At 57.8% G+C, this 27,259-nt stretch overlaps 1 protein-coding gene across 1 annotated transcript; it reads left to right on the top strand.

Annotated features, from left to right (window-relative positions):
- The first annotated feature begins 7,100 nt into the window (after positions 1 to 7,100).
- Positions 7,101 to 25,477, top strand: LOC144719642 (CCA tRNA nucleotidyltransferase 1, mitochondrial-like). The gene is given in 10 exon segments (XM_078595778.1): positions 7,101 to 7,258; positions 14,876 to 15,024; positions 15,624 to 15,716; positions 15,719 to 15,849; positions 15,851 to 15,968; positions 15,971 to 16,399; positions 16,402 to 16,559; positions 16,561 to 16,586; positions 16,588 to 16,899; positions 25,354 to 25,477. Coding segments are annotated over 10 exon segments (1,698 nt in total).
- Positions 25,478 to 27,259: the final 1,782 nt, after the last annotated feature.

The following is a 27,259-nucleotide window of genomic DNA, read 5'->3' as shown; positions in this document are numbered from 1 at the left end:
TGCTGCCCCCCCTGCTGCCCCTGCTGCAGCTGCAGCAGCGACGCGCGGCCCTCCGCCTCCCGGGCCGCCCCCCCCACGTGACCCGGGGCCCTCGGGGAGGGCCCCCCCCGCTCCCAACGGGGGGCCCCCCCCTGCGGGCCCGGCGCCCAGCAGCGGGGGGGCCCAAGCGACCCCGTCTGTGTGGGGGGGGGGGGGCGAGGGAGGGGAGGGATCGATCAGCGTTGTGGGCAGGGGTCGGCAGCCTTCGAGTCGAGCCCAAATCGTGCGAGAGACGCATCACACAGACAGAGCGGGGGCGGGGCGGACAGCAAGACGACAACTACAACAACAACACATTCCGACATAAACAAAGTAGGTGATGGAATATACCGCTGTCTATTTAGTTGATTGCCCCTATTAGTTATTCTTAAACAAGACAGTTTGACTATTACATTTTTTTCCGTCACCGAGACATTCCATAGTTGCCCCATTCTCTGCCATATTTAATGACATTATCTTTACGTTATAATTAGTTTTTTACAATTTACGTTTTTTTTAAAATAAAATATCATCTCCTCCATGTCAACCTCTGTGGCTCCGCGCGAGTCTCTGGGACTCTCCGTGAGGTCCATGGATCTCTTTCTCTCTCTGTGCTCGCATGATGGGCATCTGTGCGCGAGTCTCTATGCGGGTCTCTGCGTGAGCTGATGTCGATGATGATGATGACTCCACGTGCCATGCGCTATCAGCCGAGACTGGACAACCCCGAGGCGGAGTTTGTAGCCTCCTCAACCCGGAGCCACGCGGGCGTGTCGCTGGCGGGCACAGCGCCCGTACGGAGCACGTGGACCCAGTGTGACAAGGCAGACCGCGATCAGCTGTGTAAGGAACGAAACAGGTGGACTTCTCCACAACTCTGGCTGTCGCCTGATGAAGCTGGTTGTAATTTCTGGCGAAACGTCGTTCTCGGATTGTAAATGTTGTGGCTTGGCTCTCCAACACACTACCAGTGGTGCTGTACTAGTGACGAATTGGCCACGTTCTGTTTACGTGACAACCCTTACTAGTTGGCTGTGTCGGGTAGTGGCGGGTTTAACGACACATTTATACATTTTACACGATCTAACCCCAAAACCTCTATTATGGATGACATTGGTCGCGAAAGCGTGCTACGAAGTGTTCATCAGCTGAGCTCCATTTATCCTGAGCCACGTGGAGCTCCCTGCAGCGGTCCCAATATCGAACCAGGGAATCGAACCGGTGGTCGGACGCGGCCTGGGAGGGGTGGGGGAGGAGGCGGCTCACCCCCGAGTCTCCGGTACACCAACTGCTCCAGCTGCTCCAGCCGCTTGAGGAGCCCCTCGGGGGTCCCCCTCCTCCTCCCGCCGACAGCCCCCTGGCCACCCGCGTTGCCCTCCCACGCTGCCGCCCTGGTCCCCCACCGCCGCCGCGTCGAACCCCGCCTCGCCCCGCGGCGCCTCGCCCGCGCTTTCCGCCTTGCCCCGGGGCGCGCGTCAGCCGGGCCCCGGGCGGCCACAGCGGCCGCCCTCGAGGCCGCCCTCGCCCGCCGTGGCCCATCGCCTCGACGACCGCCGGCTCGGTGCGGTCCACGGAGCGCGAGTAGACGAGGAAGAGGAGCAGCGCGGCCAGCATGAGGAGGTTGAGAGCCAGGAGGGTCCGGACTTTACGTGCCACGGCCATGCTAACGGGGATAGCTGAGGCGAGGGGAGGGGAGGGAGGGAGGGGAGTGGTGATGTTGCTGGGTGCAGGCGCATCCCGCTGGAATGTTGTTGATATCGAGAATTGGGAACGGGCAGCCTTCGTTCAACGTCAGATCGAGAGAGAGAGACAGAGAGAGGGAGTCAGAGAGAGACAGAGAAAGAGAGACAGAGAAAGAGACAGGGACACAGAGAGAGAGAGACAGAGACAAAGGGAGGGAGAGAGAGAGAGACAGAGACAGAGAGAGGGAGACAGAGACAGAGAGGGAGGGAGAATGGTTTAGAGGCGCGGGGAACCCCACGCAGAAACGAGCGCCGATGCCAGCCAGAAACGACGCCAACAATTTCCCCAGCTCTGCGGTCCTCTGTTTGGCACGATCAGTGAATGCGTTGTTTACACTGTGAGAGTCAGCGGGAGCGGCCGGAGAAACCCCCACGCGTGCGAGGGGGGGGTGGGTAACGCTCAATATCCGTCGAGGTGGACGGTAACCTACTCGCTGTACTCACACACCCCTGGCCAAGCCATGAGACGGAGACACCGACGCTCCCGGGAATGGGTTGTCACCGCTGTGTGTGTGCGTGATCCACCAACCCTCGCTGCTCCACACTGCTGCATTACAGGCCACGTGCGCAGCTACCACAGCGCAGCCTGTGGGCCTCCATGCACGTCTCTGGCTCCCTGTGGGAGTGTACGAGTCTCCACACGAGTCTCTGCTTCTCTCTGTCTCAGTCTATGGCTCTATCGGTGCGAGTGCATGGACCTCGGTGAGAGTCTGCGCCGTCACGACACGAGTCAGCCGTGACCTCGACGTCAGTCACTGCGGCTGTGCGGCTCGAGCGAGGATTCGAGCCCACGTTTTCAGCGGTGCCGGCGGCTCGGCACCCCCAGACATGCGAGCCGGCACGGCCACCCCGCGTCCCTCCGTCTCCCTGTGACAAATACACGATTCGTCTGCCCGTGTGCTCACCTCGCCGCACTGCCACTGCGCGTCTCACCGATGTTCACGCGCGCGAGGACAGCGGTCGGAATCCTCCTTCACCGGGGCGTCCTACACGCGCGCACGCACACGCACACACGCACGGGCACAGCGATGAACAAATCCACGTGCACGTGCCATGACATTGCGTACTCAGCCCGTGGTCCGTCCACTGCTGGATGGATGCCTCGCGGGTGCAGTGTTCGCGCACGTGGTCCGCGTCTCGGCGACACGGAGCGGGTTTCCTACCCCCTCCGTGTACGCAACGGTGGTGGCGGTGGTGGTGGTGGCGATGGTGGTGGCGGTGGTGGCGATGGTGGTGGCGGTGGTGGTGGTGGCGGTGGTGGTGGCGCGGCGGTGGCGGCGGCGGTGGCGGCGGTGGTGACGGGAGAAGCAGAATTGGACGGAAATCCGCAACGGCGCTGATCGTCATTCCGTAGCGCGGAGGTGGTGGTGGCGGTGATGGTGGTGGTGATGGTGGTGGCGGTGATGGTGGTGGTGATGTGGGGCGACGCGGACGAGTCCGTGAGGGATGGAGACGACGTGGGGAGGCCGGACGTTCATTCAGCAGTGGATAGGCCGTGGTGGTGATGATCCTGCAGCGGTTGTCGATTCTGCTGATGCTGCGGTTGATGCTAATCGTGGTGCTGCTGCTGCTGATGACGAGAGGACTGATGCCGATACTGCTGATGATGACGCTGATGATGAAGCTGCCGCCGCTGCTGCTAATGATGCTTCTGCCACTGCCGCCGCTGCTGATTACGACGACGATGCTGATGATGATGACGGCGACAATGCTGCTGCTGCTGTTGTGACGCTGCTACTGCTTCAGCCGCTACCGCTGCTGCTGCTACTGACGGTGCTGCTGCTGCTGCTGCTACCGCACAGATTCACAATCGAGCCGAGCCGAGCACTGTAGGAGACATTTGCCGCCCTACGTGAGAATCTGTGGAGCTCGCCGCGTCCGTCCAGTGGATCTGCGCCCTCCTCCTCCCCTCCTCCTCCTCCTCGCCTCCGCCACCGCCTCCGCGTTTGCCACTCGACTCGGCCGGCCATGCGAGGACGCTCGGCAGCGTTCGAGCTACGAGCGACGGGAAGGAAGCGATGGCGACTGCGAGCGACCGAGGGAGGAGACCGTCACCGCTGCTCGCTCGGTGACGAACCGCATGTCTCTCGGTGCGTCTCGGTGCGTGTGCGCACGTGTGTGTGTGTACGGTGTGTGTGCACGCGTGCGCGCCTGTGTGTGTACGGTGTGCGTGCGTGCGCGCCTGTGTGTGTGCGTGCGCGCGTGTGTGCGGTGTGTGCGTGTGCGTGCCCGCGTCGTGTAATGCGCAGGCGTGTTAGCGTGCTATGTGCATCGTGCATTGATGTCCTTGCGCGCTGGTGTGTGAGTGCGTGCGTGTGCGTGCGTGCGTACTTGCGTGTGTCTGAGCGAAGGCGGGTCCTTAACCCTCCCACTCCTACCCGGCTGATCTCTCCCTCCCTTCGTCTCTCCGTCTCTCTCTCTCCCCCTCACCTCACTCCCTCCTTCCCCCCATCTCTTTCTCTCCATCTCACCATCCCTGCCGCCTTCTGGCTGCTTCCAGCTCCGCTCTCTCATCTCATCTTTGCTCCACCCCCCCCCCTCGTCTATCCCTCGTTCCTTGTCCCTCTCTCCTCCCTCCTCCACAACCTTCTTCTCCATGAATCTCCTGCCTCCTCTCTCCTCAATCCCTCTTCTCTCTCCTCCCTCCATCCACACCCTCCCCCTTCCCTCCTCCACCCTTGCTCCGCGACCACTCCATCTCGATCCCGGCAATAGACCTACGCCGTGCGTGTTGTAGGTGGTGTTGTGTGATTGGGGGGGGGTCTGTGGGGAGAAATAAATTGGGGGGGAGGGGGGGGTGAGTCAATGCAATGGATGGAGAGGGGCGGGGCTGTGCTGGATGCGGGCTCCTTGTGCATCGCGGTGGGAGACGCGGGAGGGAGGAGAAGGGAGGAGCATCGCTGCGGTCGCTGCGGTTACCGCGCCGATGATGGATGTGACGCGGGTCTGGACACGGGGCTGTTCACGGGACCACGGGGAGAGCGGGGGGCTCCTGCTGCTCCCGCTGCCCCCGCTGCCCCACCCTGTCCCTCTAAAGCCCGCCCCCCTTACAGACTCCCCCCCCACGTCCCTCAGTGCGTCCACTCGCCCCCCCGCCGCTGGGCAATCCCGGGGTCGCTATGAGCACGCACCTTGAATCAAGTGGAAGGCAGCTTGTGTGTGTGTGTTGGATGTGTGTGTGTTGGATGTGTGTGTGTGTGTTGGATGTGTGTGTGTGTGTTGGATGTGTGTGTGTGTGTTGGATGTGTGTGTGTGTGTTGGATGTGTGTGTGTGTGTTGGATGTGTGTGTTGGATGTGTGTGTGTGTGTGTGTTGGATGTGTGTGTGTGTTGGATGTGTGTGTGTGGGTTGGCTGTGTGTGTGTGTGTGTTGGATGTGTGTGTGTGTTGGATGTGTGTGTGTGGGTTGGCTGTGTGTGTGTGTGTGTTGGATGTGTGTGTGTGTTGGATGTGTGTGTGTTTTGGTGTGCGTCTGTGTGTGTCGTTTCACGGCCAACACCAGTGACGATTATCTGAACCGGTCCTCGGCCTCCCCCTAGGTCGACTCAGCCTCAAATGAGTACCCCCGTGCGATGTGTAAACATCGCCACCCCTTTGTGTGCCGTGCCGGCCTTCCTCAACAATCTGTTCAGGCTACACGGGGGACTCTTCGTGCTCGCGCCGTGTTGATGGTAGGGGGTGCTTGGCCATACTTCACGACGCCGGTGGTCAGTGCGAGGGGGGGGGGTGACGAGGGGGGGTACGGGACCAGTTCAGAGGTCGCTCCTCGCCAGGGAGGTCGCTACCTCCCTGGTGCGCACCTCGCCCGCATGCGCGATTCCACCACCGGGTCCCCAGCGGAGTGAGCGACTAATCTCGGTTTTTATCTTTTACCCGGTGAGGCCCCCACTGAGCTGCCGTGTAGCTCAGAGGCCACGTGGCTATCACAAGTGATAGATCGACGAAGTGGCCTATCATCGTGTGGAAATTTACAGCAGCCAAAGACTCTGAACGCGTGATGTTGATTCTAAATGTGGAGGCAAAAAGCGGAAGACCCGGAGAAAAATCTACGCGACCACGGTGAGAGAGACACGCAAACTCCAAATATCTAACAGGCGTCAGGGTCTAACTCACGACCTCCTGTAGACCAGGCGAGGTAGTTAACATCTCGCCGCCCTTGCGCCCTCCAGTGATTGACCCCCGCCTCCTTCTCTCGCTCGTTATATTGTTTACGGAAACGTGCCCCATGCATACGAGGGTGTGTGAGTGTGTGTTGTGCACAGGTGGTGCATCGGCCAATCATCTCGGTCAACCCATGGCACCTGCTGGCTGCTGTCCCGTGACCTCCTGCCAGGGGGGCGTTCGACCAACTTAACGTGGCCTTAAAGCGCACCTAGCCTGGCACAAAGTGGCGAATGGCGGTTGTTGTGTTACATTCAGTGATGGTCGTGACAGGATTCACCACCATAGGTTATGATTCTGTTAAGGGGAAGCTACCGTTTGTGGTGGAGTTGAATAAATGTATTGCCTCCAAGTCTACGTCTGTGACTCAGTTGAACTCATTACAACTGGTGTCGGAAGTGGCCAAACATTATTTTGTCAGTAAGATAGGCCGAGTTAGGTTATGCTTACGCGACGCAGACTACATACCAGGAAGTTGTTGGAGGACGAGGACGACGAAGGCATTATTCCTCAGACAGTGCCGTGGATGGCGACCCCGGAGAAAAGGGAGTGAGGCGCCGTCGGCGGAGCATCGCAACGACCATCTCAGCGACAGCTCACCGCCGTTGGGGAAAGAGCGCCGCACGTTCCGCACCCGCCTCGCGGGAACTCCTAGAGGCCGTAGCTGCGGTGGTCGCTTAATTCGACCCGTGAAGAGCCAGCGGTGGAGGAGAGAGCACCGGAGCTGTGCGTGGTCGAGCATCCCGTCGCCGTTTCCCGCCAGCGGGAAAGCTCCATGGCGCAGCCCGCGCATGCGGGCCGCCATTTTGTTCGAGTTCGCATGTTGAGATTCCATCCCTCAGGCGACGTCGACCTTTTGTTAAAGAATTTTCAGCCGCCGGAGGCGACTGGGTGGCCTTCAAGCGCCGGTTTCCAGACGAACTGCGACTTGGCGGGGTGGACGGAAGCGCTGAGAGCGCTGCCCGCCGCGCTTGACGACGACGCCTTGGCGGCGTTTCACACCATCCCACCGTCGGAGAGGGCCACGCTACAACAAGCCTTTGCTGAAGTGGCGGCAAATCTACGAACCGCTATCACCACGTTCGCCATAAGTTAGCTGCGCGGAGGAGGGGGGAGGGGCGAGAGGCCCCTCGCCTTCCATAGTGCACTATTGGCGCGAGCGAAGGCTGCCTTCCCGAAGATGGACTACGACGGAGTCGACTCGCTGGTCCTCGAGAGATTGATGACGTTGGCGAAGGACCTCAACATCGTCCTGCCGGCCGTCGACCAAGACGATTTGTCTTCTCTCAAGGCTGCAAGATGCATCCAGGCGCACCTGCTCTTGCAACGACATAAGGGGTTGGCAGCGTCTACCGCTACTACGTGTTATTGTATTCTCTTCCCTTCTCTCTCTTCCTTTGTGTTCGCCTATTGTTGTTCTGTACTTCTGTCCCCTTCCCCCGTTTGTCTTTGTATATATTGTATATATGGGATGGAGTATTTATTTGTTGAGGCACACTAAGAGGCTTTGTCGTATTGTTGAGGGGGAGTTGACAAGCCGGGATGGCTGAGTTCTACGAGGGGGGGGGGGGGTGATGTAGTGACATCGCGGGATGTCAACGAGCAGTGCCGGCCCTAGAGAGGCACGGCGTGTGGTGTAACGATATCGCGGATACCACAGTGGTGTGGGTGTAGTACTGGCCCTAGAGGGGCCCGGTGAGCGCTGATTGATAGCGCTGGATGGCACCACGCTTTGCGTGCAGTGCCAACCCTACAGGACAGGGTGTGTGAGTGCCGGCCGAGGGATGAGGTTACTCAACTCGGGAGGACACGTGACCAGTTAAGTCTACAGAGGGGCCCCCAGAGGGGCTGGGAGAGGTCACGTGATTGGGACCCAGATTCTTCCCGAGGATTCTGGAAGGTGGTCGTGGCCAAGGGCGGAGCCGGCCACGCCCACAGAGAATAGAAGCCGGGTCCCGTGAGGGACCGGGGTTGTTGTTGTTGTTGTTCATCCTGGAAGAAACCTTCGTCTACGTTCTACGTTCAACGAGTCTCCAAAACATGGACCTAGACCCAAGCTGTTGGTCTCGGTCTGTAGCAGCAGTTACGTAGTAACTAGTGTAGTAACTAGTGTAGTAACTAGTGTAGTAACTAGTGTAGTGTAGTAACTAGTGTAGTAATTAGTGTAGTTAGCCTGGTTGTCACCACCATAGGTTGTTATTCTGCTAAGGGGAAGTTGCCCCGTGTGTCGGAGTCTACGTCTGCGACTCAGTTGAACCGATTACACATTGATTAAGGGTGTCACTCACAGCCCACGGTGGGGGTGGGCACAGCCCAGAGTGGGGGGGGGGGGGGCACAGCCCAGCGTGGGGGGGGGAGGCACAGCCCAGAGTGGGGGGGGTGGGCACAGCCCAGAGTGGGGGGGGGGCACAGCCCAGAGTGGGGGGGGTGGGCACAGCCAGGGGGGGGGCACAGCCCAGCGTGGGAGGGGGGGCACAGCCCAGAGTGGGGGGGGGCACAGCCCAGCGTGGGGGGGGGGGGCACAGCCCAGAGTGGGGGGGGCACAGCCCAGCGTGGGGGGGGGGCACAGCTCAGAGTGGGGGGATGGGCACAGCCCAGAGTGGGGGGGGGGCACAGCCCAGAGTGGGGGGATGGGCACAGCCCAGAGTGGGGGGATGGGCACAGCCCAGAGTGGGGGGGGGCACAGCCCAGAGTGGGGGGGGCACAGCCTAGCGTGGGGGGGGGGCACAGCCCAGAGTGGGGGGGGCACAGCCCAGCGTGGGGGGGGGGGCACAGCTCAGAGTGGGGGGATGGGCACAGCCCAGAGTGGAGGGGGGGGGGGCACAGCCCAGAGTGGGGGGATGGGCACAGCCCAGAGTGGGGGGATGGGCACAGCCCAGAGTGGGGGGGGGGCACAGCCCAGCGTGGGGGGGGCACAGCCCAGCGTGGGGGATGGGCACAGCCCAAAATGGGGGGGGGGGCACAGCCCAGAGTGGGGGGGGCACAGCCCAGAGTGGGGGGGGGGGCACAGCCCAGCGTGGGGGGGGGGGTCACAGCCCAGAGTGGGGGGGGGGGCACAGCCCAGCGTGGGGGGGGGGGTGGGGCACAGCTCAGAGTGGGGGGATGGGCACAGCCCAAAGTGGGGGGGGGGGCACAGCCCAGAGTGGGGGGTGGGCACAGCCCAGGGGGGGGGGTGCGGCACAGCCCAGAGTGGGGGGGTGGGCACAGCCCAGGGGGGGGGTGCGGCACAGCCCAGAGTGGGGGGGTGGGCACAGCCCAGAGTGGGGGGGGGGGCACAGCGCGCAAACCGCTCCATTACCGCAGAACGCACCCCGCCACAAAACCCATGTGCCGTGATGTCGCGTGCGAGTGGACGAGTGTGTCCATGTATATGTGTGTATGTGTGTGTGTATGTGTGTGTATGTGTGTGTGTATGTGTGTATGTGTGTGTATGTGTGTGTATGTATGTGTGTGTATGTGTGTGTATGTGTGTGTGTGTATGTGTGTGTGTGTATGTGTGTGTATGTGTGTGTATGTATGTGTGTGTATGTGTGTGTGTGTATGTGTGTGTGTGTATGTGTGTGTGTGTATGTGTGTATGTATGTGTGTGTATGTGTGTGTGTATGTGTGTGTGTATGTGTGTATGTGTGTGTGTATGTGTGTGTATGTGTGTGTATGTGTGTGTATGTGTGTGTGTATGTGTGTATGTGTGTGTGTATGTGTGTGTGTATGTGTGTGTATGTGTGTGTGTGTATGTGTGTGTATGTGTGTGTGTATGTGTATGTGTGTATGTATTAACAACAGTCTGGACCACTGGACGGGTTCCGCAGGACTGGAAGGATGCCCTGGTGGTCCCCCTCTTTAAGAAGGGGGACCGTACCGACTGTAACAACTACAGGGGCATCTCACTCCTCAGTGTGCCGGGTAAGGTCCTGGCAAGGATTATTCAACATCGCCTTGCTAGGCATGCTGAGGAGAGGCTTGCGGAGCCCCAATGTGGTTTCAGGAAAGGGCGGTCCTGCACAGATGCCATATTTTCTGTCCGTCTGCTACAGCAGAGGTGTAGGGAATTCCAAAAAGACCTACATCTCTGCTTTATTGACCTGGTCAAGGCCTATGATACCATCAGTAGGACTGGGCTCTGGGTTGTTCTTCGTGCTTTCGGAGTCCCTGACCCTCTGCTCACGATCATTAAGGACCTTCATGATGGTGAGCGGGCCCGGGTAAAACTACGTGGCGAGAGTCGGAGCCTTTCCCTGTACACCTTGGGGTGCGACAGGGATGTCCTCTGGCTCCCACATTATTTAACATCTATTTCGACTGCGTAGTTCGTGAAGCCTTCAATAGCTGTACCGGGGGAATTACCATTTGGTACAGATACAATGGGAGGCTGATCGACGCCCGGGTGCGATCAAGGGATGGCTCCCTATTGGTCAACCACGTTATGTATGCCGATGATTTGGTAATAGCTGCTCATTCAGAAGAGGAGTTGGAGACGCTGCTGCTGAGACTGGAGCGTGCCACTAAGAGGTGGGGCCTTACCATCAGCCCCACCAAAACTAAGCACCTGCCTGGGTATTTTGTACCATCGGGCACTCCGCCCCCACAACTCCCAATCGGTGATGGGGCAGTTGTGGAGAGAGTAGAGAGTTTCCCATACCTGGGCAGTGTGCTCATGACCGGCTCCAGTTTATCAGCAGAGGTCTCACTCCGAATCAGTCGAGCGGCAATATCTTTTCATCGGTTGCGTAACGCTGTGTGGAAGCTACCTGGTCTGTCGCTCCGCACGAAGCTTCAGGTCTTCTCGGCCACGGTCATTCCCTCCCTTCTCTATGCTTGCGAAACGTGGACCCCCCTAGTGGAGCATCTTCGCCGGTTGGAAACATTTAGGCTGGCCTGCCTACGATCCATCCTGGGTTTAACCAGGCTGGATTGTGTGAGGAGCTCACAAGTCCTTGAAAGATCTGGGCAAAGTCCCATCAGTGAGCTCCTCCGGCAGGCAAGGCTGCGTTGGCTGGGTCATGTAGCCCGCATGCCCAGCCACCGCATGCCTAAACAGCTTTTGTTCGGCCGGATCGAGGGGGCTAAACGGGCGCGGCACGGGCTAGAGAAGAGATGGAGTGATGTGGTACAGGAGGACGTGGAGCTGAGTGGACTTGCCGATGACTGGTACCAGCGGTGTCAAGATCGGCCTCAGTGGAGGAGGCTCGTGAAGGACGCTACTGGGCAGTTGGAGGCAGTCGCCCTCCAACAACAACGGAGGGCGGAGGAGCGACGCTCACAACAACGAGCGGAGCGCTGGGTGGCTAAAGCACAGCAAGTTGGCACAGTAGGGGGCACAGGTGGTGCATCAGCCAGTCATCTCGGTCATCTCGGTCAGTCGACCCGTGGCACCTGGGTCTGCCCCGTGACCTCCTGCCAGCGGGCGTTCGACACTTCACGTGGCCTCAAGGTGCACATGGCCTGGCACAAGCGTCGTGGTGACGTCACCGCCACTTAGTGGCGAATGGCGGTTGTTGTTGTTGTTGTGTGTGTATGTATGTGTGTGTATGTGTGTGTATGTGTGTATAGTGTTAGCGGTTAGCGCTCTGCGCTACGAACCTGGCGACCAGAGTTCGATACCCGCTCTCATGGCCAACATCAATGACGATTATCTGAATCGGGCCTGGGCCTCCCCTAGGTAGACTTAGCCTCAAATGAGTACCTGGTGCGGTGTGTAAACATCGCAATTATGTTAAGTGTGGCCAGAGGAGACTCGTGAAGGACGCTCATGGGGCAGTTTGAAGCAGTCGCCCTCCAGCAACAACGGAGGGCAGAGGAGCGATGCTCACGAGTGGAGCGCCGGTGGCGAAGATGCGGCAAGTTGGCACAGCTGACGGTGCATCGACCGGTCATCTCAGTCAGCCAACCCATGGCACCTGCTGGATCTGTCCCGAGACCTGCACCTAGCCTGGCACAGTAGAGGAGTACACCTGGTGTGCATCGACCAGTCATCTCAGTCAGCAAACACATGGCACCTGCTGGGTCTGTCCCGAGACCTCATCCTGTCAGCAGCGAGCCTTCGACAATTCACGTGGCCTCAAAGTGCACCTGGCCTGGCACAGGCGACGTGGTGACGTCACCGCCACTTAATGGTGGAATGACGTCTATTGGTATTATGTTGAACCTCTTTCGCACCGTACGTAGCCGACCGTGCTAATCTGGAGGTGGGGTTTCCATGCTCCTCTCACCCGCACGGTTAAATACGGGGCATGGAGACTGAGCGTGCAGGTGAAACAGGAGCAGATGGGCCGGGAGGGCATGGGCCTCTCATTGGCAACCCCCACCACCACCACCTCCCCCAGCCCTCCCCTCCTCCACGCCTCCATCGCGTGTGGCTCCTGTTGCTGTTGTTGTGTCCCACGTCGTTTTCAAACAGACCTCTTTGACTCCCATGCTGATGGACGTAGGCCTCGTTCGTGGGGGTCGTTTGACCATACTTCACCACGCTTAATAACTAAGCAGATAATAGTCACTCATTCTTCCCATATCTCGTCCCCGCACGTAAAACGCACGTTTGTGTTTCTACGCACGCCATCAGCGTCTTCTTCCTGGGAGGGGAAATTTCGTAGGAGCAATAATTGATTCAACGTCGGTAAAACTCTGGACCGGTTCTAACATTCAGCGTCTCGTCAGCAGTCAGGCTTGGCTGTAAGACAGTGCGCGTGGATCTATGATGGTGGGGATTGCCCCAGATGCACCCCCAGGCACAACTCTCCGTTCTTCCCACGTATTCTGACCTTGCCAGACATTGCGAAACCTCACCGCGAGATGTGACGCATTGTGGTTTTATTATGCGCCACGAACCTATCGGACATCGATTAAGAGGAGACACCGTGGGGGGGGGGGGCGATCTGAAGCCAGTAAAGATATCGGATCGCCAGCAAGCCCTGCTCCAGACCCTGAACGCGATTTGCCAGGAAGACAAATCTCTCCTGCAGTGAAAGAACATCACAAATCCCACACAGCTGGTGAACGGTGGTACAAGGGGGAATGAAATGAGTTCGATGCCACGTGTGTGTGGGGGGGGGGTCTCTCTCCTGATGCGGCTCCTGCGTTGAGTCAACCAGACGGGAATGCCTGGAAGGGGATATGAAACCCCTCAGGGTCCCGGCGGGAGTGACACTCGCCCTAAGGGCGACCCCCACGGCTTACCCTCCACAACCTCCGCCATTCAAGCCGGGGGGGGGGGGCACCCCAATATTACACACCCCCCCCCACCACAATAGAGGTTTTTGGGTGAGATCGCGTAAATATGAATGCGTCGTTAAACCCGCCACCACCCGACACAGCCGATTGTCAAGGCGTGTCACGAAACGTGCCAATTCCGTGACAACCCTTACTAATCGGCTGTGTCGGGTGGCGCCGGGTTTAACGACACATTTCTAGCCGGGCGATCTGACCCAAACAACCTCTGTCATGGATGATGTTGGTCGCGAAAGCCCCCGGCTGCTGCCGCTGCTGCTGGGTGTTAAAAAACACCCCACCCCCCTTTTACTTTGACCCCTCCCCCTTCCCCCCTACGCTAGAGAACAAAGCGATTGTTCTCCCGGCGCTATTATTCTCTGGCCTACCTCCCCCTGATTGCCCCCCCCCTCCCACCATTAATCAGGACGAGTCGAGTACATGGGGGGCTGGCACAGCACAGTGCAAGGGCCCCCCACACTCTCGGCTAGATTAGAATTCGACGCAAAACCCATCCAGTACACGACTCTACATGATCATTGCATCAGATCTACGAGTTTTGCTGGCTGCTCTCCTGCCTCGAATCCTCTCCGCACGGCTGGCACGCGGGTGCAGTGACGTCACAGGGAACATCTGCGTGATGACGTCACCCGCAAGCTGCTGGCTTCATCGCCTGAATGCGTCACTGTAGGTGGCTGCTTTGCGTCTACAGCAGCAGCAGCCGTACGCAAGAAGAATAAGAAGACAGAAGCGACCGTAGTAATGTCACGGAGTCCGCTACTGTCAAGCGGTTGCCTTCTTCACCAGTCCCCCCCACACCCCACACACCTGAGCCCCCACCCCGCTGCGTAGCCCCGGGTAATCCACACTGAGCGCGTGATGGTACCTGAAGTCTCCGGTGCTAATCTGTATGCGCGCGGGTCCTGCGCTGGGGCTGTAAGCTCATCACCAATGGCCAAGAGCGCACAAAGCATAGCCCCCCACCACCTCCCCCACGGGGTCTCTCAACTCGCTCTTGCCGAGGTGAAACGTGGCACGCAGCGCATTCACCCCTGAGCGCATTAAACTGATTCCTCCCTGTTTAATCGTGCTATTCATTGCAGAAGATGATGATGATGATGATCTGCCTGGGAGAGGCACGTCGCTGGGGCGTGCGACGCGCAATGTGTCGGAGGGTCCTGCTGCTGCTGCTGGTACGTCGAGTTTGTATTTTTTTAAGATGTGTTCAGCCACAATTAGCGGCATGAAGATGATCCGATAAGATATTCGGCAATGTATTTGGCCGCTGCTGCTGCTGCTTCTCATCCGTTTGCAGTGGTGCACAGAGAACAACAACAACAACAGTAGCTCCGACGTGTTTGTCAATAACAAAAAAAGCTGGAAAAAACACGTTTCGATTCATGTCCCTTCTCCACAGCACATAGAGAGTCCAGCGAAGTACATCGATGACATTTGAGTTTTAAAGTCGTGTTGCTATTCGAGGCCTTCTCTCCTAGAGTTAAACCTAGAGTTAAAACCGCGCACCGATTAAAATAATTTGGGTAATAAAACCACGGCGATCAACGTGGTAAGCCTCTTCGGCCAAGGCGATGGCGTCACACGTCACGCTGCGTGTGACGTCACACGGAGCGTGACGTCACACGGAGCTTGACGTGTGACGTCGTCATCACCTGGTCAATGCGATTCGGAAGGGGATCGATCAATCGTTCGCGATAATTAAAGGCGCTGCTGCATTTGTGTTGTCGTTGGAAGAAGAAGCGTCCCACGTGGCACCGAGGCACGCGCACGGCAGCTCCCCGGGCACCCTCCTCGGCTCTTGGCACCCTCCGGCGAGCGCTTCCAGCGCCGCGTGCTGCCGGGCTTTGAGGTGGCCACTCCAAGTTGTCCTGAGCGTGGCACCCGTGACGGCCAATGAAGGGTAATTGCTGTTCGTGTTACGTTGTTGTTGTTGTTGATAACGCGCAGTGCTGCTGCTGCTGCGAGTGAGTTCGTGAACCTGTCTGTGCGGGCCGCCTCTTGAGCTCGTTGCCTCGCCGTGTCCTCGTGCCGGCTCACCACCTCGCCGCACCCCACACCCCTGGGGGGAAGGGGGCGGGGGTGGGGGGCTCTCTGTCTGTGTGTGTGGATCGGGGGGGGGGGGGCTCTGTTCGAGGGTTCTGGGGGTCACGGTGCACGAGTGTGCAGTAGGGTTGGGTCTACAGGATTACTGGGGGACCGGAGGTCCCTGCGTGATTTCTGTGCAGACTAAATCCCGGTGGGGGGGGGGGGGGCTATGCTGGGTCCAGGTTGCGGGGGGGGGGGGTAGTGCATAGATGTCGGTGTTGGGAGGTTTGGGGGGGGCATACCTGTCGATTGTATACCCCCCCCCCCCTTCGCCCCGTCCCTTACAGGTTCGGTGGCAGAGATGTCGCAGTGATGCGAAACGTTTAGAGCGTCGGCCCATGCAGTGCGACAACGCCCTCGAAGAGCGTCTCGTCGCCAGCCGTCGGGCGTTTTCAAGGTTGCATCGCGACGCTGGTGAGCCTGGGGAGGAGTAAGTTCACTGGACCCAGCCGCCGCGTGCAGCGGATGTTGTGGAGCCGACTCGTGCTGCCTTCAGGACGCTGCATTCCCGGGTGGAGGGCCGCGCCATGAGGCTGGGCACCAGCGAGCTCCAGTGCCTCTTCACTGATGGCCTCAAAGCCATTGCCGCGCTGATTTCGGAGCACCGGCACGAGCTGCGGATTTGCGGGTGGCGCCGTGCGGGACTTGCTGAGCGGCAAACGACCTCAGGACATCGACTCGGCCACGTCCGCCACCCCGGCACAGATGAAGGAGATGTTCTCAGCGGCCGGCGTTCGCACCATCGCCGCAAGGTGCACGAGCAGAGCGTTGAGATCACGACGCTGCGAGTGGACGTGACGACGGACGGCCGCCACGCCGAGGTGGAGTTCACCACCGACTGGCAGACGGACTCTGATGGGACACTTTACGAATATTTCAACGGGATGGAGGATCAGAAAAATAAGAAGGTGCGCTTCGTAGGAGACCCAGATAAAAGCATCCAGGAAGATTATCTCCGCATCGTGCGATATTTCAGGTTTTATGGATCCGTGCACGAGCCGCAGACGCTGGCGGCGATCGAGCGCGACGCGGGCGGGCGGACTGGCATCGCGGGCGAGCGCATCTGGGTGGAGCTGAAGAAGTCGCTCATGGGACACCACGCGAGACCCCTCTTCGCTCTCATCTACGAGCTCGGCGTGGCACCACACACATGACTGCCGTGCGCCGGGAACGTAGCCCGCGCCCCGTCACGCTCCTGTCGGCGCCCCTGCGCTGCGCCGACGACGTGGGCCGGCTGGACGCGCGTCTCCGCCTCTCCAAGGACGAGCGCAACCTGGCGGCGTTCGTCGACAAGCTCCGCGGGGAGCTGCGGCCCGACGCTGACGGAGACGACCCCGCTCGGCTCCATCACGGCCTTCGTCACCGCACGGGGAGGCGACGGCGCGCGCGAGCGAGCCGCTGCTAAGCTCCCTGGGCGAGGCGGGGCCCGACGTCGAGCTGGATGGTCGGAGGCCGCCGGCCTTCCCCGTGAGCGGCCACGACCTCCGCCGGCTGGGCCTCACGTCCGGCAAGGAGCTGCAGCGCCTGGGCGCTGTCTGGCGGCGCTTGGGCTACCGGGCTGACCAGGACGCTCTGCTGGCCACCGTCCGCCAGGGCCACGAGTCGAAGTCGAGGCGGTCGCTCCCGTCGGATGCGTTTCGACTGCGCTCGTTCTACGGCTGCCGGGTTTGGTGGTACATGTTGTTTATGTCGTTTATTGTGAAAATTCGGTCACAGTTCCTATGATCACTGTTACATTGCTTTTATGGATTTATTTTGGTGATTTCGAAAATGTTTTCTGGTTTGGCCATGTTTGTTTGTTGTAGTAGTACGGAGTTAGATTGATGGCCTTAATCTAAGTTGTCTTGTGCTTGTTGTTGTTGTTTGACTTGCATCCCACTGGGATTTTGCACACAGCGTTGGTGTACGGTGCTTTTTTCTGGAATTTTTGCTGGGTTTTTTTTCCTGGATTTTCAGTTTGCACTTAGTCACGTAGTCACTTGAAGATGTTTTCTTGTTCATGTTTTTGTTTTTTGTTTGTTTCGGTTGCACCCGATTCAAGAGCCGAATGGCTCACAGGGCTATAACTCATAAATACACTTGAAAACTGTTTGTTCGTTAGTTCGTCCGCTCGTTTGTCATCTCGGTCATTGGTCGTTGGGTAACGGTGCTCAGTTTCCCCTCGGAACGGTCAGAAATGCTGTTTTTGTGGAAATGATCATTTTTTTTGGCAAACCACATTCACCGAGGAGTGGATTGAACCCCGTAGTGGATTGATCTAAATTAATAGCGTCAAAACAAACTATCGGCGGGATTGCTGTGGGTGGTGCTTTAAATCGTGGCGTGTTTTACGAGGCAAAAATCGGTGTGTTGCTGTTAAGAAGTCAGTTGTTGGGTGTATTTGTTTAAGTTAACATTTTAAAAGCACGCAAACCAGGATACACACACAGAGCTTCTCGCGGGTCAGTTGTTGGCTTTAACAAACAGAAATCATCGTGTAAACGGTGGCTGCTCGTCTGACGACGGGTGAATTTACTCTGTGACGCAAATTTTGCTGAGGGGCAGGGTGGGGTGGGATATAAAAGAAGTGTAAAAGCCGCGAGTAAAAGAGAGCGTTGACCATTACTGGCGGGCATTTGACACCCTGGGAAATCGGTGAGCAGTAATGCATGTCCCCACGCACAGGGCAACTCAAGTTCGATTCCCGTTGTGGAATAATCGGCGGTGGCGCTCGACACGGGCAAATTCAGCAATAAAGTTGATGTGCAGTGGGCGCTGGATTCAGGAAAAATATAGGGACAAAGCAAAAAGTCAGAAAAATATATTTCAATAAACATCAAAAGTTAATTTGTCTCATCTTTCATTTGACACATTCTTTGTCTCGTCTCCTGCTCGTCCCGCCACAGCTGTCTCATCTGTATCTCTGTTGTCTTCATTTCCGTCGCCTCTATCTCTTGCATATTCTGTCGCCTCGCTGCGAGTAACATGCGGACCAGTCCTGGTGGGCCCCTCCGCTCCACCAAGCCACCCTGACGAGTGTGGAGAAGTGCGGTTGGGGAGCCACCATGACCGATGACGTCTCTCTCGTGTACCAGAGAAGGAAGGAGATAGCGCTACATGTATGTTACTGCTAGGAACCACCTGGTTCCACCAGCCCACAGGGGATTAGTGTGTCCGTCCGTCGTGCATCCAAAAATGGGAGGGGTGGGGCTGGGTGGGGAGGGGCTGGGTGGGGAGGGTAGGGAAAGGCTGGGTGGGGAGGGGCTGGGTGGGGAGGGGAGGGTGGGGAGGGGCTGGGTGAGGAAGGGCTGGTCACCCCGTGGTGCCCTTATAAAACTCAACGTTTAACCTACTCACGCCGGCTTGTGCCCGCCCTCACAGTCGGCCATACTTGCGGAATACACCACGCCGCCGTTGACTCTGGCCATTGACCGAGCAACCCAACGTTCCTACCAGCTCCCTCCGCAGGAATGTGTTGGGATGCGTGTTGGACGCATTTCGCACCACCGTAAGTAGCCGACCGTGCTCATCGGAGGTGTGGGGTGAGCAAGGGAAACAAACTAAAGACAAAGCAGATATGACGTGGGGGAGGGAGGCCTTCATCCGGCAGTAAATTGACGACGGAACTACACACATCATCATCATGATGCGTGTCTGCCTCCTCTTAACCTCTTAACCTCTTAACCTCTTAACCTCTTAACTTCTTAACCTCTTAACCTGTCGTGGGGGGAGATGTGTACCGTCACGGGACTGTGCCGGGCTTCTGGGAGGTGGATGAGGAGGGGGGGGGGCATTGCTGGGGTGTGTGGGTCGAGCGAATGCATAAGTCTCTCGCACAGGTCAGTCGTCCCCCCTGAGTCAATGTGCCTTGACCAATATTTACTCATCAGTAAGCTCATGTAAATATTATGGCTCATGTCTGCACACTGAGAGTGAACCAAACAGGATAGGATTGCATCGAAAACCATCCACGGTTCAGTAAGGCGTGTGGCGTTCAGTCGCCGATACCTGCATAACAACACGTGTATAAGATTGTGTGTATATAGTTTGCCGTACTTGGATAGATTCTAGTGGCTACAGTAATTATAATGTGGGTTCTGTTATGCGCTACATCTTTGTGGGTTTTTGTTGTATTTTACGTGTGAAACTGATGTACAGAAAGCCCCTTTGGCAATCCACTGCCGGATGAAGTCCACTCCACGCCGTGTCAGTCACAGAGATCGTTACACCGTGCGTGGTGACGGTGTGAATATACGATTGTTGGGTAATTGTCAGGAGTGTTTCACGTGTTTTTTTTTGGTATTCATCCTGAGACTTCTGATGCGTAATTCATCCGGGGCTGTACTTGAGATTTTTAAAGAAATTAGAAAACCTAAAAAAAACAGGAGAGAGGGGAGAGAGGAGAGGGGGAGAGAGGAGAAAGAAAGGGGAGAGAGAGGGAGAGAGAGGGAGAGAGAGAGAGTATTGAGCTCTCCCCGTTCGGGCTGCTCGCTAATGAATTGGAATTGGCCGGCCCATTAGCGGAGCGCGCGGTCCGGCCGCGAGGAGACATCATCAACCGCGACGGGTCACGCGTTGTGAGCGCATTCATTCATTTATTCATTCCCGTACTTCGATATATATACAGTACTTTTAATTCAACAACGTATTCATGTTAGTTATCATTCATTCAATCGTACCCATTTGTTCGTGGTTTCACACGTGGGGTTTGTGAATGTCATCGTTTCATCAAAATATTAATTCGCGTACCTCGTTCTTTTTTATTCATTCACCTACACCGTACATTTATTCGTGTAATTTTTTTCAACCTCCCCGGGTCAACAGCTGCCCACTCATCCACTGCCCTGCCCTGGCTTGACACCCCACCACCCCCACCAACTATCCCCCAGCCCCCAGCCCCCCACACCCCGCCCCCCGGCCCACTTATCCTGGGGGTCGCGCCCTCGGAAACCCAACTCCCCGTGAAACATTTACCCGACGGGGCGAAGCTGTGTGTTCCCCTCCAGCAGCGGATAGAGGATGGCTCGCAGTGCGACACCCGATAGACCCTCGGATGAAGTATGCAGAGCCGGTGCCGGGTTTTCTCCGGTTCTCGAGTTCCCTGGCGCGCTCCTTCATTAGCGGGATTGGGCAAACAGTGGCCCGTCGTGGAGCGGGGAAATCTCCCGGTTCAAAGAGACCCCGGCGGCTTTTGCAAGGAGAGAGAAACGCGATCAAGAGGTGGGGTTGTTTTTATTGGGTGAGATCGCGTGGATATCAAATGTGTCGTGCAACCCGCCACCACCACCCCGATACAGCCAATTAGTAAGGGTTGTCACGTAAACAGAACGTGTCTGTGAGTTAATCACCCACACATCGCTGTGCCGAAGGGGTAACTCATCGGCACGGTGTGTGGATGGTTTGACGGCATCATTCACATCAACGCGATCTCAACAAAAACAACCCCAACATTCACTCTGCACGATATTGGTCGAGGCATTAAAAGACAACGATTGCCGGGACACCGCAGGGCGCGGCAATTGTTGAGGTGCCACAGTAGCGAGATGTTGACTACCTCGCCCGGTATGCAGGAGGTCGTGGGTTCAATCTCGACCCTGACGCTGCTGTATATTTGGAGTTTGCGTGTCACTCTCCCCGTGGTCGCGTGGATTTATCTCCGGGTCCTCCGGGTTTTCCCTCCACATTTAGAATCAACATCACCACGCGTTTAGAGTCTTTGGTTGCTGCTATAACTTTCCAACATGATAAGCTACTTCGTTGAGTTATACTGGTCGGAACCTCCTGGTTACACCAGCCCACAGGGGATTATTGTGTCCGTCCGTCCGTCGTGCAGGGAGGGGCTGGGTGGAGAGGGTGAGGAGGAGCTGGGTGGGGAGGGTGGGGCTGGGTGGGGGGTGGGAGGGATGTGGCTGGGTGGGGAGGGGCTGGTCACCCCGTGGTGCCCTTATAAAACTCAGCGTTTAACCTACTCACGCCGGCTTGTGCCCGCCCTCACAGTCGGGCATATTTGCGGAATACACCACGCCGCCGTTGACCCTGGCCATTGACCGAGCAACCCAACGTTCCTACCAGCTCCCTCCGCAGCAGCAGGACAACGTGTTCATCTGCGTGGCCAGGTCGCTTCTCGAGAAGAGCCGCCTAGCACAGTGGGCCTTGCCTGGTGAAATAAAAAGTCGTGAATTGAAGAGCCATGTCGCCGTGACATGTGATGCAGGACACTTTTAATTGGCGAGGCAATCACGCGACATCGTGACCACACAAATGGTAATTGCGTTCTTGTGGTTGTTGTTATTATTGGTTGGCCATAATAATCCGCGATCCGTCCACGCCTGGCGCGCTACAGATGAGAACGGAGAGCCGACTGGGAACCCAGGGGGCTTCCCTTGCGAGAAAAAATATTGCTTGGTTGATTGAGAATGGAGGGAGGTGTTCGTGGAGGAGGGAGGCTCAGTGTGTTGTGTATCTAGGTGTGAGTGACGTGTGCCGTGCCGGCCTTCATAGGTGCTACTCGCTAACAGCACTTGCCCCGACAGTCTGCTAAGGCTATACGGGGTGGGGGGGGGAGTCTTTGTCTTTGTGTACGCGGTAGTGCAGCGGTCAGCGCGCTGCGCTACGAACCCGGCGACCCGAGTTCGATTCCCGCTCACGGCCACCAACACCGGTGACGATTATCTGAACCGGTCCTGGGCCTCTCTGAGGTCGACTCAGCCTCAAATAAGTACCTGGTGCGGTGTGTAGTAAACCTCACCACTGGAGGGAGACAAAGGCGGCCGGGTGTGGTGTTGGCCACCCACCCGCTCGTGTGCCATGCCGCCCTTCATAGGTGCTCGCTAACAGCGCTTTGCCCCAAAAGAAGAGCAAGGCTATACGGGAGAGCTTTGTCTTTGTGTGTGTCAGAGTGTGGGTGTGAACAGCAGCGCGTGTGATTAGCGCGCTGCGCCACGAACCCGGCGACTCGATTTTGAGTTCCGCCCACGGCTCACATCACCCCGAGATGGATATCTGGTACGATGGATGGTGTGGACGTCTAACGCCACTAGGGAGACAAAGGCGGCCGGGCGTGATGACAGCCATGCGAACCCCCCCACCCCCCAGCACTTGCCCCAACAGTGTGTGAAGGCTATACGGGGGATCTTTGTTTGTTTGCACTCGAATTTCAAGACAGATGAGCCAAGTGGCTGTGAGAGCAGTATCTGGTTTCAATCCATACATACAGAGTACACACAGAGTACACACATTCCATACGTACACACAGAGCACACACACCCCATACGTACACACAGAGTACACACATACATACACGCAGAGTACACACAGAGTACACACATACATATACACAGAGTACACACAGAGTACACGCAGAGTACACACAGAGTACACACAGAGTACATACATACACACAGAGTACACACACCCCATATATACACACAGAGCACACACATCCCATACGTACACACTGAGTACACACATCCCACAGACGTCACTGGTAGGGTGATAGTGGGTACTCGTACTGTTTGCAAGACGCCTGCCCAGGGTGGAAAAGTAGGCCAAACACACCGCCACGACTCGAGACAGCCGCTGTGACGCTCTTCCCGCCAGCAGTGGAAGGAGCATGTCATTGCAGGGCCGCCCCTTTACCCGGCCTCACCGTGACTCGCGCACGACCCGTGCATGCGCGTGTGCGTCTAGGTCGACTCAGCCTCAAACGAGACACCTGGTGCGGTGTGCAAACATCGCCACTAGGGAGACAAAGGCGGCCGGGTTGTTATTGAGCCCTTTAGATAATCCACTGCTGGATGAGGGCCTCTTTACGCCGCGGCGGTCGCGAGGTTTGAGTGAAATGGTAGAGTGAGTGTGTAGGTGGGTGAGTGGGTAGATAGGTGGGTGAGTGGGTAGGTGGGTGAGTGAGTGAGTGGGTAGGTGGGTGAGTGAGTGGGTAGGTGAGTGAGTGAGTGAGTAGGTGGGTGAGTGAGTGGGTAGGTGGGTGAGTGAGTGAGTGGGTGGGTGGGTGGGTGAGTGAGTGGGTAGGTGGGTTGGTGAGTGAGTGGGTCGGTGGGTGAGTGAGTGGGTGGGTGAGTGAGTGGGTAGGTGGGCGATTGAGTGAGAGTATGTGGGTGTGAGAGTGGATGAATAGATGAGTGGGTGTGTTAATAGGTGTGTATGTGTGTGAGCGAGTGAGTTGAGTGGATGGGTGGGTGGGATAATTGAGCGAGCGAAAGATGCAAGCATTGAGCGAGCGAGTGCAGTGACACTGCGGAGTGCAGCACCACGGGAGAGAGATGGAGAAAGAGAAAGGGGGAGAAAGGGAGAGAGAGAGTTACGAACCCTGGGTCTCGTGGAGACGGGTCACACCATCTGTGTTGGATGTGACTGCGATTTGAAGCGCGCTTAGATTTGAGGGCTTGTCGTGCCGCGTGTCGACACACGAACGCTGCGATAACGGAGAGGGAATGTAATCCACAACGCTCGCAATTACCCCGTACAATCCGTACATCATCACAGGGAGAGAGTGGATGGGGGGGGGGCTCTTGGGTGGATTCCGGTTCGTTTCCCTGCCAATTAATTTGCACAAATCTCCGTCTAATTGTATATTTATGTTATGTTTTATTCAATGGAGGGAGGGGGGGGGGAGTGGTGGCGCGGTGGTTAGCGCACGGCGCTAGGAACCCGGCCGAACATGAGTTGGATTCCCGCCCACGGCTAACGTCCGTGGCGCAGTGATGTGATACCTGAACCGGTCCCCAAGCCTCCACTCCTCCCACGTCAGCAACTTGGGGTGAAGCATGGGCGAAAAGTCTCCATGACGGACACAGCGTGAGTAAGCTTTAATCCATCCAGCAGTTGATTGACAAAGAAGGCTGTGGATTATATTATGAAATGCTGCTGATGATGATTCTGCAGCTGACAATGACTGCGATAAGCCGTGTCGGTCATGCTGCTTGGTCGTTGAGCCATACTTCACCACGTTGGCCAGTGCGAGATGGTGAATTTAGGAGACCCAAGGACCGGTTCCAATATCACGCGGGCGCCCTCCGTTATAACGGGGGCCCTTCGTTACAATGGGCACCCTCTGTTACAATGGGCGCCCGCCGTTACAATGGGCGCCCTCAGTTACAATGGGCGCCCTGCGTTACAATGGGCGCCCTCCGTTACAATGGGCGCCCTCCGTTACAATGGGCGCCCTCCGTTACAATGGGCGCCCTCCGTTACAATGGGCGCCCTGCGTTACAATGGGCGCGCTCCGTTACAATGGGCGCCCTCCGTTACAATGGGCGCCCTCCGTTACAATGGGCGCCCTGCGTTACAACGGGCGCCCTCCGTTACAATGGGCGCCCTCCGTTACAATGGGCGCCCTCCGTTACAATGGGCGCCCTGAGTTACAATGGGCGCGCTCCGTTACAATGGGCGCCCTCCGTTACAATGGGCGCCCTGCGTTACAATGGGCGCGCTCCGTTACAATGGGCGCCCTCCGTTACAATGGGCGCCCTGCGTTACAACGGGCGCCCTCCGTTACAATGGGCGCCCTCCGTTACAATGGGCGCCCTCCGTTACAATGGGCGCCCTGAGTTACAATGGGCGCGCTCCGTTACAATGGGCGCGCTCCGTTACAATGGGCGCGCTCCGTTACAATGGGCGTCTTCCGTTACAATGGGCGCCCTGCGTTACAATGGGCGCCCTGCGTTACAATGGGCGCGCCCCGTTACAATGGGCGCTCTCTTTTACAATGGGCGCGCTCCGTTACAATGGGCGTCCTCCGTTACAATGGGCGCCCTCCGTTACAATGGGCGGCCTGCGTTACAATGGGCGCGCCCCGTTACAATGGGCGCTCTCCTTTACAATGGGCGCGCTCCGTTACGAAGGGGCCGCGTTTCGCTCAACGCGTTCCCCAAATGTTAAGCGCCGCGTCGTCGCGACCTCGCGTTGCGTGAACGCCGCGGCTCAGGCGAGGACTTGCAGCGGTGCGATTACTCCCCCGAAGGTTCGGCAAGAAGAAGCGCGCAGTTCGTCCGCACGAACGGGGACGACTCCTCGAAGCGCGTGGTGGGGGCGGTGGGTGGATGGTGGGGGGGGGGTAGGTGGTGGTGGGAGGTGTTGATTGACGGGTGGGTTTGGGCGTCGACGTCCCCCCGCTCCCGCCGCCGAGCCAGCGACTCCGGCAGCCGCGGCGTCTCTGCGGTGCCACCCAGCGGCGGCGGCAGCAGCTGCCAAGCCGCGGTGAGTGGCGCCCCCATCGGCCTGGGGGTCGAGAGGGCCCCCCACGACCCCCCGTGACACGCGGCTGGCGGTAGAGCAGCGCCGATGTTGATGATCGATCCACCGCTGGATGAGGGCCTCCGCACCGCCGCTTTGCGGGGGGCCGCCGTGACCGCGGCCTCCGCCCTTCGTGCGAGATGGGTCAGTCCCACCGAGGCGGAACGTGACGGGGGCCACGCGAGGAGGTTTGGTGACCTCGTCAAGGCGTGGGACTCGACTCCTGCATCTCTCCCCTCTATGCCCCCCTCCCCCCCCAGTACCCAACTCTCAACCCTCCAGATGATCCACAATTCGTCTGCCAGACTGCTGTCCCGCGCCCTGATGACACCTCGTCAACGTCTTCTTCATCTTCGAGATTTCCCCATGGACCTCGCCCTGCCTGCCTCTACCCTCTCATCTCACTCGACTCCTCTCAACGCACTCTCCTACCTGCGGGCCTCTGTGCGAGTCTGCGGGTCTCTGTGCGAGTTTGTAGGTCTCTGTGCGAGTCTGTGGGTCCCTGTGTGAGTTTGTGAGTCTTCGTATGAGTCTGTTGGTCTGTGTAAGTCTGTGGGTGGTCTCTGTGAGTCTATGGGTTTCTGTGCGAGTCTGTGGGATTTGTGTCTCCGAGTGAGTCTGTGGATCTGTGTGTCGAGTCGATGGGTATCTGTGAGCGTGTGGGTCTCTGTGTGAAAGTCAACTACACAGATATTCCGCGAGAGGGCGCTACACACCCACGGCAGAGCGGCTCGGCTCCTTTGTGCACTCGTCACAATCAGCGTCGTCGGGTTTTTACGGTACTTTTTTTTCGTAACCGGTAACCGTATGGGGGAGGGAAACCGGTTAAACCCGGTTACCGATTTGTCGCGCACATGTTTATTTTTGAGTTCAGAAATGAAGGCAGCTGCCACTGCGGCGTCATGGTGAGCATCACACTGCTGCAGGGGCCTCCGGTTCGGTCCCATCTCCAGGCGCGGCAGTCGAAACAATGGGGCTGAGTAACTTACCGGTTTGCGATAAGGGTTACCGGTTTACCGTTTACCAACCCGACTCCATTCCCCACAGGATAATTCCGTGGAGGTATCCAGTTGGGTCGCTTCTGTAAAAGAGGGCTCATGGCTCGGTAGGCCTTGCCTGCTAGGATACGAATCTAGAAGCGGAACGTTTGCAATCTGTGCAACAGTCTGTGAGTCTCTGTGTCAGTCTGTGGGTCTCTGTGTCAGTTTGTGGGTCTCTGTATGGGTCTGGGCGTCTCTGTGCGAGTCTGTGGGTCTCTGTGTCAGTCTGTGGGTCTCTGTGTGAGTCTGTGGGTCTCTGTGTGAGTTTGTGGGTCTCTGTGTGAGTCTGTGGGTCTCTGTGTGAGTCTGTGGGTCTCTGTGTCAGTTTGTGGGTCTCTGTATGGGTCTGGGCGTCTCTGTGTGAGTCTGTGGGTCTCTGTGTCAGTCTGCGGGTCTCTGTGTGAGTCTGTGGGTCTCTGTGTGAGTTTGTGGGTCTCTGTGTGAGTATGTGGGTCTCTGTGTGAGTCTGTGGGTCTCTGTATCCAGTCTGCGGGTCTCTATGTGAGTCTGTGGGTCTCTGTGTGAGTCTGTGAGTCTCTGTGCGAGTCTGTGGGTCTCTGTGTGAGTCTGTGGGTCTCTGTGTGAGTCTGTGGGTCTCTATGTGAGTCTGTGGGTCTCTGTGTGAGTCTGTGGGTCTCTGTGTCAGTCTGCGGGTCTTTATGTGAGTCTGTGGGTCTCTGTGTGAGTCTGTGGGTCTCTGTGTGAGTCTGTGGGTATAGCAGAGAGTTGTAGTGGCCCTCAGTCATCCGTCTGCTATGAGCAG

Source organism: Lampetra planeri, chromosome 6, assembly GCF_965212315.1.
Source record: "Lampetra planeri chromosome 6, kcLamPlan1.2.h2, whole genome shotgun sequence".
NCBI classification, from domain to species: domain Eukaryota; kingdom Metazoa; phylum Chordata; class Hyperoartia; order Petromyzontiformes; family Petromyzontidae; genus Lampetra; species Lampetra planeri.
Note: the sequence above shows the minus strand (reverse complement) of the source record. Positions and strands in the feature narration are given on the sequence as shown.